At 42.2% G+C, this 14,314-nt stretch overlaps 1 protein-coding gene across 5 annotated transcripts in view; it reads left to right on the top strand.

The window, feature by feature from the left end:
• Positions 1 to 13,776, top strand: part of CCDC85A (coiled-coil domain containing 85A) — a 169,528-nt gene extending 155,752 nt beyond the window's left edge. For 4 of the 5 annotated variants that reach the window (XM_077333413.1, XM_077333394.1, XM_077333386.1 and 1 more), the window contains one exon: positions 9,292 to 13,776. In XM_077333413.1, the coding sequence (XP_077189528.1) occupies positions 9,292 to 9,341 (50 nt within the window). In that variant the 3' untranslated portion in view covers positions 9,342 to 13,776. The remainder of the gene's footprint in view (positions 1 to 9,291) is intronic. The other variant, XR_013230228.1, reaches the window with a different exon arrangement.
• Positions 13,777 to 14,314: the final 538 nt, after the last annotated feature.

Raw genomic sequence — 14,314 nt, 5'->3', positions numbered from 1 at the left:
AACTGGTTCAATACCAGGAACCTGACTTTTTCCTGCCCTTGCCAAAACTAATAGAATGCTGAAAGGGTATTTCTAGTAGATAAATGCCTGGAATGCAGTAAAAGAGTTACTTCTCTACCTAAGCATCATGCCTCAATCCAAACCTACTCTTCCACAGTTGCTTTTAAGATTAAATCATACGTGAGAAAATTTGATCACAAATTTCTCAGAAAAAAAGAGAGGAAGTATCTGTTCTGCACGGGGGATTTGGCCTGGACTGGTGCTCGGCCGGTTGTGGGGCTAATGCCTGCTTCCAGATGACATTGGGCTGGGACTGTCTTGGCCTGGCCTGACTCAGGCCCACGTTTGCCTCACGGCAAGGGAACATGGACCTCTTTTCTGCCCCAGGTGCCAATGGGCCTATGCTGGACATTGGCCATCCAGTCCCAGCTCCTCCCTGACTAAGGCATCCTGGAAGGGACAAAAAATGCCCCAGATGACTCAGTGGCACTGCACAGCACAGTGTAACCACCTGGGCATTTAAAAAAAATTTAACCACCTTCTTAAAAGTAAAAATGAATGCCCCTGGTGGCAGAATTTGCGGCCCCAGCTGCCTCATCCAGAGGTACAAATCTGGGGCAGACTGGTTCCAGCAAGGAAAATTCTATCCTGTCTGGACACAGGAATAGGTGGAGAAATCTGCCCCAGCTCAAACTCCAGGCTGTCAGCTGAAGCAACAATGTCGGTGCAGTAAAGGTCTCTGTGTTCCTTTGAAATAACTCTGGAAGGTAGCATGGAGGACTTGAGTTGCAGTGAGGAGTTTGAAGATCTGCATCTACCTGCTGCTATCCAGTGAGTCCATGGCAGTGATTAGACTTGAATAAGAGATGTCATTCCTCAGTGCTCAGTAGGGTGTCAACTTCCAGTTGTGACCTGAAGTTCTCCTGGAAGTACAGCTGATCTCTAGATGACAAAAATAATCCCCCCTGGAGAAAACGGCTGTTTTAGAGAATGGACTCAGTGGCATTGTATCCTACCGAGGTCCTCCTTCTCAAACTCCACCCTGCCGAGCTTTGATCCCTAAATCTTCAAGATTTTTCCAGTTATCAGCTGAAAACCCTATTGCTTGGTCTCTGAAACACTGTGCTACACCACCAGTTCAGAGGGCATAATGAGGGCATCATGATTACATTCTGAAGAGAGTGGTTTGGGGATAGTAAAATCATGTCTCACCTGGAGTATCCAAGTTGTGCCTAGCAACCTCTTGGAGAAATTGTAGGTTTGAACTAGGGTATTTTGGTGATTTGGTATACCGATCCCAGAAAATATTGGTATGTCCTGATATTTGGAAGTAATTGGGAATGCCAAAAAAATTTTTGCCTCCATGAGTCCGAGGCTTTTAAAAAGAATGAGATCCCTTTAACTGCCTTGAAGTCAGAGTTCCCTCCAAACCAGGAAGTTGTATGTCTTGGAATTAACAGTCTCTGAGACAGTTAAGGGGATCAGTCCTTAACTGCCTGGAACTCAGATGATCTTGGGCTGGCCTCTCCTGTAAACTGAGCTGCAACAGAAGGAGCCAGCCCAGGCTAAGGTGAGGTGGCGTGAAGCTGGCAGCTCCCACAGCCCTGGCCGATCCTGGGCTTGGCCCTCTTTACAGCTGAGCAACAACGGAAACTGGCCCCAGCTCCTCTGTAAGGTTGGAATGGCTGCAGGTCATTTCAGCGGTCCATTCGCTGCCCTGCTTTTGGAAGGGGGGGTGCCAAATGGAGGGATTACCCATCAAGCTGTTAGCCATTTCAGTGATCATTTTACTTTCCCTCATTTGGAGAAAGGATGGAGCAAAATGGGCAGCTGACTGGTATAGCTGAAATTGCTTGAATTAAGGGTCAAAAAATTTGGCCTTTATTCGCATCATCTATATTGGTAACCAAAACAGATTCGAGAATCTATATTTGGCTTAAAAATACTGAAAAATACTGCTAAGGGCCCTAGAGCAGTGGCATTGTTCTGGTACACCTATGTCCTTTGTGGCATCTATGAGCTTATAAAACTTCTGTCAGAAGTTGCATGGCTGGAGGGGGGGTGTTGGTTGGGTTTGTTTATTTTATTTTTTTCTGCTGGGAGTCCAACAATAAGTCCAATAATGAAGGAAGGAAGGAAGGAAGGAAGGAAGGAAGGAAGGAAGGAAGGAAGGAAGGAAGGAAGGAAGGAAGGAAGGAAGGCAGGCAGGCATGGGATCTGTGAACTTATAAAACTTCTATGATTTTACCACAGAGTTTCTGTAAAATGCTAGAGAAGTCATGCATAAATATGCTGGCAATCCCACCCTCCATTTCTTCCTGCTGGGGAAATGGGCAGAGTCAGGTTGTCAGGAGAAGACCAGCATCTCTATTCCCACCTCAGCCTAGGTTTTCCTTGGAAGTGTTGCATAGCAAAGCATTGAACACCTCAATGTTTACACATTTGTTTTTGTTACTTGCATTAATTTCTGTAAAGCAGGCTCCCATTAACTGCCATGTAGAGAAAGTAGCTAGGATGCATATGCTATGCGACAGACTGCTTCTAACGATCTTGTGTTTTGAGACATCAGAAATTACTATTACACAAAAGAAGATGGGTATACCAATGGACATGCCTTCTCTTCCTCTGCAAGATCCAAAAGCCCTATATCACATTAACTTCTTTACTGTTGAGAAACTCCTGAATATGGTTGGGAAGCATTACTATGTACACACCCACCTCGGGCCCCTCCCCTTCCCATCCTCTCCTAGCCAATCATTGGCCATTTTGGGAGCGGGGGGCTGGACCAAAATGACCGTATATAATCATTTCACCTGATAAATGTTTAACAAATCTGAAAAATATAAAAATTAATACAAAATTGTAAAAAATATTTAAAAATTAATTAGCTCCCACTCATTTAGGAAACCCTTCCAGAGCTGTCAAGAAAGACTTCTATGAATAGAACATGAGCATCAGTTTATGGATGTGAAATCCAGCCAATGTCCAGGTTTCTACCATAGTCATAGATAGAAAGTTCATAATTTAATTCTGGCTAGTTTGAGATGTTGGAGAAGCCCTGAGCTTGTCTAATCTTCCTTTAGTAGTTATGGTTTTCTTTCTTCATTTTGAGCTCAGGACAAATGTGGATTTGCAACAAATGCTCATTTCGTTTTGCTTCCACAGCTGAAATTAAATTTGCAGCTGACAGAACTAGCTATATGTTTCTGAAAAGTTAACATGGAGTTGCAAATATAGAAAGAGAAGTGACAACATGTAAAGAAGAGCATGCGTAGTTAAGTCCATTCAAAGGGGATCAAGCACTAGTACACGACACTCAGCAAGCTTGTAGAATAACAGGCAAATTGGTAATTGAAATGGAAACAAGGGAAGGAGGGCTTTTCAGGTTGGGAAAACATGTCTGAGAAGAAGGTTAAATCCTGTGCATTGTGATCTTGATCTCAGTCAAGATCGTGCACAAGGGGGGTGGGAAGTTGTTGGGTGCAAAACTCCCAGTGTTTTGCCTTTTTTTGCCCCTTACCTATGTGAATGATGTGTGTCCTTTTGTGGATAAATTCCCTAAATACGATAGGCCATGGGAATATCTGTGAAAAACAGGGGGTTTCTATGCCTTCGCTAATGAAACAGAATGCTGGAGAGTTCTCATGTGGTCTTGCTGTGTTACAGTAATTCTGCAAATGCAGGTGGTGATGGTTTTGTTGGGTTTGTATATAGGGGGCAGGATTTTTTTATGCAAATCAGGCCATTTATATATTTTCCCTACATGAGTTGGCGTTGCTTTCTTCCAAAAAAAGTCTTATAATGCTCACAAAATGTCAAGTAGCTTACGAACACTCACTTTTGTGAATAATTTGTGGAATATCAACAGTATAATCGGGGGGGGGGGAGTGTGTGTAGGGCAATGAGCTGCTGGAGTTATGCTCATTCAGTGCCTGACTTTCAGACATTAACAGTGGCAGCAGTGAGCTAGGAGGGGACTGTACCATTCCTCCGTCGACCCAGTGGTTTTGGGGCTCCATTCTCCAGTTTTGCCCAGAAATCCAGAATCACTGAGATTGCTGCTGTGTGTAGCTTCGTGGTCATTTGTCTTTGCACTTTGGGTTCCATTTCATACATTTTCTAGCCCTGCAATAGCTTCCATGTCGGTGAAAGATCCTTGTACAATATCTCATGTGAGCATCGTCTTCCATACCACTGCTCAGTGGTCAAGGTCACATGTTTCATCCACTATGAAGGCAGAAATAAACTGTTTCACATCACCTTTAGTTGTGCCTTCTTTCTCAAAATTCTAAATGGAGAATACAAAATTACTCAGTTCCCAAAAGTAACTGCTTAGCTGTTCTTTATTCACAGTTTATATATTCTTCAATTTAATGTCTTTTTTTAATGGATCGAATTCCTCCACCCTTCCATCTCAAAGACAATAGCTTGGATGTATTTCCATGTATCAAAGAGGTTTGTGTCCTCAGAGTGCAGTTTCTGTGTTGTGTTTCAGACTAAAACCCCACTCAAATGCTACTGCTGGGGAAAGGGGACTCTCAGGAATTGAGATCTAGAGGAGGAGGGGCTGTCAACAGAAATCATCCCCTAGTTTCATCCACTGAAATCCTCTGTGGGATCTGTCAGAGTGAACAAGATGCTGCACAAGTACCCTCAGTTTATGCAATTCCCCATCTCTTATTAAAAAGGAAGAATAATTTAAAATATGAAAAAAGCAAATCTGTAAAACAGGATTTTCCCAGCCAGTTTAATGAAAACCTATCTCAGGATTCCAGTAGATCTACCAGCCACTGTCTATTACAGCAGCTAGGTGATCCTGAGTTCTGAGAATGTCCTTGGGGAAAATAGCCCGACATTATGTTTCTCTCAGTAACCTGCTGTATCTCTTTGCAAGCATCTGAACAGGGGGATAGCCCTGCTTGATCAGATCAAAGATACAACATTCAGTTTTCAGCAGGAGCTAGCCAGATGCCTCCAGGAACCTTACAAGTTAGGCATGAAAGAAACTGCTTTGTATTGTTGTTTGCCACCAGCATTAAATATTTGGAGGTATAATGGCTCTAGATGTAGAAGGTTCTATTAACTCCCATGGTCAAAAGTGATTTAGAGTCCTATCCACCATGTATATAATGATTTGTCTGTTGGATTGTAGCTGGAGAAATTTGGTCATCGTAGCCTTAGTAATTATGGGGCCTCAGACAAAAGCCCAGGAGGGGGCTCCAGAATCACGGCCTTCCCTCCACACACCCCTCCAATGGCACCAATCAAGGTTATGAGAGCTGCAACTGCCACCCCAAGCATGCTGCTCAAGCCCCATATTGGGCAGGCATGAGGGTAGAAGGTATCTGTTCTTTTCCTTTTTTCTTCCTCTTCTTCAGGGGGCACAACTGTAGGTGGTCAGAGCACTTCCCAGCATGGGGTAGATGCCCCTGTGGTCCATTGGCTAAGACTCTCCTTTTACCAAGTGTCATTTTTTAAAACTTGTGAAGCATTTTGGGGTTCATGTGTAATTGTTCCTGTGCAAATGGTTACTGGAAGCATAAAGGGAAAATGTGTGATTGACTCATAGCAGAGGTAGCTGTCTTTCAGTCTGTGCATTCAGATTTTATGCAGCACATCCCTTCCCATCAGCTAAAGGACATCACTTCTCCTGGAAAACAAGGCAATTGAAAGTGTCAACTCTCACTTTCTTGCCGCATCAGCATTATCTCCTTAGTAAATATTTTCTATTGCTCACTGAGCAGAAAACTGGTGGTTGGGAGATGTGCTTGAATAATGAACAGTTTTGTCAAAGCCACTTGTCACAGCGTCAGTACCCCTAGCAACACATCGCAAGGATGCTGTTTGCTATTTTGGCAAATGGGAACAGTGAAGACACGTTCTACAAAAGAGCAGATAAGAGGAAGAAGAAATAGTCTCAAACTTCAGTAAATATGCCTGTTGCATGTAGAGGGAAAGACAAGGATAGCTAGCTGAGCAGCTATCAGCCAGGTAGCAGAACAGGCCACCTACAGATACAGATGGGGCTTCATTATATCAGGAGACTTCTCAGGTATGCAGAAAAGAAATGGGCTTTTGAAGAAGAAAACCAGACTGACTCGATAAGGACTGAGTATTCTGTATAAGGCTCAGAATATTGATGGCAGTCGAGTGTCAGTGTAGTTGGGCCTAGCTCAGTGGGGAGCATAAAGGCTGTGGGGGACAGCAGGCGAGAGTGGCTTACCATCCATGGCTTCTGTCAGTTGCCTGCATGCATACCTGGCAAACGAAAGAAGGCATCTGAGGTTGCTGAAACACAACCACTTCTCTTCCATGTGTCACAGTTACAAAACAGTGTTGGGCTAGGCTGGGAAGCGGTTTCCCCACTCCTTGCTTTCCTGTAGTGCCCCAACTATTCCCGCATAGTGACAGTAAATGTAATGACCATCATTACTTACTGCTTGTGGAAATCACTGTAGCCAGTACACTCACCACAAATAACTGTTTACATGAGGACCCTGCTAGCATGGGTATGTAATATCAGACAAGTGCTCTTGTCAATGAACACTGAGATTTTCCTGTTAACAAAAGGGAAGCAGACTCTTGTGTGACTCAGTTCTTTCGACAGCACATTGCTGCAGTTAGCCAGGGGCAATAACATCTATATTGGTTTCTATAGATTTTTCAGTTTGGAAAATGGAAGTCAATAGAAGCTTTCTTTGTATGTCTATATGTGTAGGCAACCTGCTTTCACTCCTGAAGGATGGAGTAGTTGCTAACTGGCACACTGAATGGGTTTAAGGAATTTCCTCACACTGACCGTTTATGCACTGGGAACTTCACTGCCCCAGCTCCCATGCAGGAGCACATATCGGGGGCAGATGAGGTGCACCAGGCCAAATGCTCCCCATGTGGGTGCAGGAAGAGGTGGGGCAACCTGCCATGACTAAAACTCCAGCCTGCAGCCTGGCATGAAACCTCCAGTATCATTTAAAGTAATAAACCAGCTTCTTTAGCCAATCTACCCAGAGAAAGGGGCTGTGGCTCAGTGGCATAACATGTACCTCACATGCAAAAGATCCTCATTCATTCACTTTCACCTCCAGTTAAAGGATCTCATATAGGTTCAGGGGAATTCCTTTCTTATGAAGGGAGCATGGTTCAGTGGCAGAACTACTGCTTTGCGTTCAAAATGTGTCAAATCTAATCACTGGTGTTACCAGGTTATCTTTGGTGACAAGCATTGGGAGACCCCTTTCATTGTTTGAGACCCTGGGAGAACCACTGCCAGACAGAGTAGAAAATACTAACCATGATGGACCAGTGACTGGATTCTGTTTTACGAAGATAAAGCAGCTATTCAGTGAGATTCTTTGAACTGGTGCTTTGCTCCATACTGTTTGCTTGATCATAGAATCATAGAGTTGAAAGGGACCTCATGGGTCATCTAGTCCAATCCCAGCACTATGCAGCACACTCACAACCCTAGTGCTCATCCACTGAAACCTGCCACCCCCTTGAGCTTTCACAGAATCAGCCTCTCCGTCAGATGGCTATCCAGCCTTTGTTTGAAAATTTCCTCTCCATCAGATGGAGAACCCAACACCTCCCTAGGAAGCCTATTCCATTGAGAAACCGCTCTGTCAGGAACTTCTTCCGGATGTTTAGATGGAATTTCTTTTGAATTAATTTCATCCAATTGGTTCTGGTCCTCAGGTTTTCACTGCTTAACCCAGTAATGGACAAACAGCTGAGATGAATTACACCAATTTTCAAGATGGTCCTTTTATTCTTACTGGTAAATGTAGGTGAACTGCATGTTGCTGCTTACTTTCATCATAGGTAGCAACTGATAAGGTGAGACTGTCCCAATGGGTCTTCTTTTGGCAAGGAGTTGAGGGCTCTGAAACTTCATAGAAACTTCCTGGAAATTGTGACAAATATGTTTTGATCCAGGAAGTGGTAAATCATGTTCTTATCATGGATCTGTAACATGTCAGAACGTTATGGAGATTATGATTGTCCTTGTTATTCAGATAACTTTCTGCTACATGTCAGAAAAAGAATCAAACACAGCATGTTCTTGCCAGGATTGCTTATGGTCTACTAGATACAGTTATTGAATAAGTCACTCCCAATGAATTTCAGTTGTCATCATCAGGAGAATTGATTCAGCAGTTAGCTAGCCACATATTGCGTCTTCTTGCAAAGAAATTTGTCTAGTTGAACTGAACCTTCCAACCAGGTTCCAGACATGTTTCCAAACATGGTGACAGTCATGTTTGGAGATACAGGTCTTCTACAGCTGTTGTACTGGAAAGAAAAGTGTCGAGCTAACTGCTGAATAAATCCCTTTGATAAGGACAACCAAATTATTTCAGGATTGACTTATGGTACTAAATATTAGCTGGCCTCATCACTTGTGTTTTTCCTGTTATAATTGTGATCCTTTCTTTAGTTTATGTGGTTGAAAAGAGAAAAACACCCAAGAAGACCTGAAGAGGAAACCATTCATACACACACAGACACACGCTATATGGGTAGCATAACCATTTATCAGGTTACAGTAGGCCTCATTCATTCTGATGAACACATTATCATAGCCATTAGTGATCATGTTGAAAATAATTGTCTAGGGTAGCTTTGCCATTGATGCCATCCTCTTGGAGCTGGTTTCTTAGTGTATTTGTGTGCTACATGTCTATCCTGTTTTCTTACCACCACAGAACTCAAGGTGATATATGTGGGGTTCCCAGGAGGTCTTACATTGAGACACTGATTTGACTCACAGATGCTTGACATCAGAAAGGTTGCTGTGGCATGTGCTCTCCATACAGTATAACCTAGTGTAATCAAAAGGATGTCACGAGTAACTGTATCACCCAGGGAAATGTATTTTTTTCATGTACACCGCCTAGTATATGAGGAAGCAACATCATGTGCATATCCATGCTGCCCAAAATAAATGGCAATTGCGAGTGTGGACAGAACTACTATACATATAGTGGTGATGTGTCACTTTGTAAGAGTTTGCAGATGTTGTAGGATGTGGGTGGAATTATCTCCATGACAGTTTAATGAGTTCTTCATTCTTTGGCTTGCAGTGCATTGATTGCAGTGGCTTTGGAAGTATTTACCTGTGTTTAGGATTGTCTTGTAAATCATCCCTATTTATGATTGTCTTGTAAATCATTTCCATGTACAATTTGTGCTTAATTCGTACAGTGTAAACCCACAGGAAAGTGTATCCTTGTGTACCTAGTTATATCTTTTTAGAAAAATAACTGATACACGTTTCCTGTTCTTTTACAGGTTGTGTGGAGGAAACTTGGAGATGCTGCAGGCTCGTGTCCTGGAATTAGACAACACATGTCTGGAAACCAGTATAAAGGGCCAATGTAAATGGATACTAGAACAAGGAAGAGTTTCAAGTGCTGGTGGATTTGACCTGCTCACTGGAACCTCTTCGCTAACAATGTGATCACTCCATGCACTCTCTAGATTGATTTGGAAACTGGTACAACTTTTTTCACAAAGACTTTGCGGTACAGTGTTCAACTCTCCTGGCATTCAATATATATAGAATCTGACTCTGCTTCCTTTAATCCTGCCAGTAGCATTTCAGGATAGATGCTGAAGAGAATACCGCTTATATCTTCAAGGCTTGCACAAAATCTAACCTGGAAAACCAGAAGGAGAACCCACAGAGGAAATGCTTATTTTTTGATGGCTGCAGTGGACTTCTAGTAAGATTTTCCCAGGAGCTTTTCACCAGATTGGAGAGAAGCCAATGGACCGTGCCTTTGGTCTTCACAGTTGGAGAGAATCTATTACCCCTGGTAGTCCTACACTTGAGCGTGACAAATGTTAGGTAATGTTGCATAGGCAAACAGCAGCAGAAACATTTCCTTTTCCAGTTTGTAAAAACTTACATTCTGAGGTGCTAAATGACCTTCAAATCTCTTAACCAGCAAAGAAAACTACAGCAGTAAAATACAGAGCCCTCCCCCAACAAAAGGGAAGAATCTTTTTAATTTTCATTCATTTCAGTGAATGCCTTCCGAAGCCAAGGTTCATGCCCTTCAGCAAATGCAGTGTTTATAGCCCAATCCTAAAGTGACCTCAATGATGGAGCCGAAGGACTTGTGCTGGTGTAATAGGCAAGACCTTTTGTGTGCTGAAGACAGGATAGCTCCATGCTGATGTCAAGAGCCAGGCTAACAGTAGTTCTAATGCAGGTTGTACACAAACTGCAGTGGAATCCATTGTCAAGCATAGCTGGGGATTAGGCATGCCCTTTGAATTGCACAGGAAGAAACTGATGAGGCATTCTTTAAAAAAAAAGGTGATGGGCATGCAAGGGAGGACATCAGGGTTGGGTGAGCCAGGAAAAAAGGAGTACCTCTAGTGTTCTGACAGCTGCATTTATGGTATGACCTATTTAAAAAGTTATGAATGGACTTCCATGCACTCAGTAGAAGGCAACTGGAACCAGTCATGTGGCGAGATGTGCTGAAAAACAACACCAATAGAGGAGATGGGTCAGATTCTTGGGGAGCTTCCACACAGGGTGAGAAATTGTGTCTCCTCTATGGCAGTGGCAGCAGCAATTGCCACAGGCCTGGGCAGGAACAATGTCCACACCCTCTGCTTTTGCAGCTTCCTCTCCGCCATTTCGCTGTCATGTCTGTACAAAAACACAGAGATTATCAATATAAGGTCTCTCCCCATCCCAGCAACACTCTGTTTTTGAAATAACTTTCATTAAAGATTTTAAAGCATACCTTAAAAACTACATAAGTGTATAAGAATAAAAAAGACAATACAAAAGAAAATAAAATATATAAAGAAAAGGCTTCTGATTTTATCTTTAATGAAAATATAACAAATTACATATTAGTTTTAGTATGATTATATAAAGGAAATGAAGTCCCTCTTTTTCCCATAAACTCATATTCTCCTCCTTAATCCTCAAAACCATATAATATCAGTTCATTTCCCCTCACATCACATAAAAATCTATAAGAGGTTTCCAATTAGCCACAAATATAGATGCTGTCCTTTCAAGTGAGGTTGGTCATCTCTGCCCATTCCAGTAATGTTGTTTCTCCTTCCTCTGTATTGTACAACTACAGTACAACTTAGATGAGAAAAGAGGGGGAAAGCCTATTAAAGGTCCAGAAGGCGTGTGGTGGGAATGCGGAGGGTAGCTCTGCTGTTTTGAAGACAGAACTTGGCTCCAACCCTCCTATAGTAGCTGCAGATGTAGCATACACATAGACTCTCTGGCTGCAACTGCTTTCCCCTCTCCCATTCTGTGTGACTCATGCTCAGAATAAGTATGCTAGGCTATCCCACTTCTCCATGAGGGAAAAAATCACCATGTAGAAAAAGCCTTGGCAGACTTTTCATGTTGGGCAGCTGAAAAAGGCCTTTGCTTCCAGATCTCATTAACTCTAATCTGGCCAAGTCATGAGTGGAACCACTTCCCCATATATACCCAGAAACAATGAGTAGTATCTAGATTGGGTCACTTGGTCCTGACACACATTGATGACTATCATTGCTGCATTCTAGAACTTGGAGACTGATCTCTCCACCTCTCCTTCCAGGGTGGAAAGGAGGACTCCATTTGTGAAATAAAAGAGTTTGTTGTTTATTATGGATAGGTAAATATCAGGGAAGCTATAGTTTTCACAAAATGTAAATGTTTTGAAACATTAATAACTTCTCAGAAACCTGAGGGTCCTTGACTGCAATATTTGCTGCCTTCTATAAATAATGTGGAAATATGGCAATATGTAGGGTTTGATTTATGAACTGCAGGACACAAAATTCACCAAGGTATACTAGATCATGTGTGATGTGCCTCAGGTGAGTAACAAGTGCCATGGTGCCAACTGCGCTGAGTACATCACATGCATGAGTGTCCAGGGTCAAAGCTCCTAGTACAACCTTTGGACCATCACTGGAGCACTCCCTACAATGTTGGGTAAATAGTACAAAATGAGAACATACTTTAGAGCCTGAAGACTGCAGTATGGATATGGTCTCCAGACCTGGTAGCCTCAAAGAGGTCTGATCTGGACCTATGTTGTGTCAAATCCTTAATTACCTTGATTCACAAAATGCAGACAATGAAAATCATCTGTCTCTATTCCCCCTTTATCCCACTCCAGCATACCACCTTCAATATCTAAGGAGAACTTTAACTAATGAAAGCTTATATCATGGAAAATTTTGTTGGTTGGATTCAAATTTTGTAAACCTTCACTTGCTCCTTCTATGATAGCAGACATAGATAGATAGATAGTTTGACAAATATTTGGGATGGTGCCTAGACTTACCAAACCAATTCCCGTGCTCCCATTTTTGTGTCATGTAATAACTGTATACATCAACACAACTCAAATGGGCAATGGCAGCTGTTCCTGGTTTCATAGCACTGACTCCTACTTTTGTTCTGTTACAGATCTTTCAACTGGATCATGGTATCAGTGAATGGGGCCATGGTGATGCACTGGTCAATGCAACTCTGTCTAAATATGTATTTGCTGGTGAAGAGGGCTTTAGGATTGGGCTGCTATAGACACTAAACCCAAACCCCAGCAGATGTCCTTTCCAAATATCAAGGTGTAATTTCTTCCATTTAGTTTTCCACTTGAGGTTTTACTATCACAAGAGTCTATAGGAGCCTAAAAGACAGCACTGCATTTTTGAAAAAGTTTCCTTGTTGACAGTCTCATCCTTTCCAAGGAAACTCTAAATATTCTAGAAAGCATGACCTTCATTCATCCAAGGCTTAAAACTGTTATTGAGATTTTGGTCCTGGATGAGCTTACTTTGACACTAACCCCACCCCCCTTCCCTCAAGCATATCCCATTAGATCATGTGTATTGAAATGCTCTGATAGCTATTTTGTGTATATATCAAAATGCAGCACCAGTTTCTTGTATGAATGTGCAACAGGCTTGTGAGTAAATGCTGTTGCTTTGACTTTTTAACCATAGCTGACTATTTAAAAAAAAAAATAGGAATGCAACAATTCCCAGGTTTTGGGTTTTTTCTTGATTAATGAGATTTGTTTCCAAGCTAATAGTCTCCTGGGGTTTCAGTTCTTTTCTTTTTGTGGGCTTTGTTACATGTTGTATTATTGGTCTGTGGGTCGTGGAATGTAGCAGCACTGTAGCAGTAAAACCTCTTTATCCTATGATAGCACGATGTACAATTGGCCAACCATTTTGCAGGGGGGAGACTCACAGTGGGGCTGATTCGCTGCAGTGACTTAGTGACTTTCTTTGATTATTTTTATGCCATGCTAACCAAGATCATTGCTTTCATTACTCATCTAAATTGTTGTATTCCTATAACTATAAGAGGAACAGAATGTGAAAACAGAAACCCTCAAAGAATTTGTTTCTGCAGTCAAAGGTCAGGGTCCAAAGAACTGTGTGAAATGTGCCCAATGGGTTTTAACCTCTTTTTCATTGAGCAGTAGGTACCAGTGTTGTATCTCCCCCTCCCCCCCCATTCTTATGACGAGAATGTTATGTGGTTGAACAGACTTCTGTCTACGGAGCAGAATCCCAGAACCTACCCCTAATTTAAAAGTTCTTTGGATCCAGGCTAAGCTCTGTAGGGGTGAATTTGAGAGATGCTGGTCTTTTGACATGAAAAGTCTGTAAATTTTGATACTGTATTAAAACTATTTTTTTACAATTCACCATATAATGGGGGGTAACCAAGCATATGTGTTCATCTTAGCAGCAATGATAATAAATTATTTAATCTCATGATTATTTGCTTGTTTGATGTTGCCTAATGTTACAGCACATTCCCAAGGCAAGTAATGACCATTTCTCTGCCTCTTCCTAGTCACAGCTGATGTCAAACTGTCAGACCCTAGTCTGGTATTCTATTTCTGGCCTGGCCAGATAAAGTCCAGGCCTATACTTGGCCTGTCAAAAGCTAGATCAAGATTAAAGGCCCGGAGATCCACGTAGTTACTGCATAGCAAAGGAATTGTCAACTGCAAATAGCATAAACATGGTGTAACTTTCAAGCACCCATCAAAGATGCTTACAATTTTCATGGGTGCCCTGAGAAAGAGTGAATAATTATACCGGTCTAAGCTGACTTAAGTCACTCCTCTGCATGGAATGACGGTGTTGGTATATCACCCCGTCCTCCCAAAGATGGATGTGATAGGAATGTTTTGAACAGTTACTTAGACAAGCACTATATCTTATATGGTCTGGACCTCAGCTTGGATTCATTTCCATTACTGTTCTTGAGGTCTCGAGGGCAGTCGTGTAGTATCCACAGATGGATAGA

Source organism: Paroedura picta, chromosome 1 (assembly GCF_049243985.1).
Source record: "Paroedura picta isolate Pp20150507F chromosome 1, Ppicta_v3.0, whole genome shotgun sequence".
In the NCBI taxonomy this organism is placed as follows: Eukaryota; Metazoa; Chordata; class Lepidosauria; order Squamata; family Gekkonidae; genus Paroedura; species Paroedura picta.
This window is presented reverse-complemented; position numbering and strand designations above follow the sequence as displayed.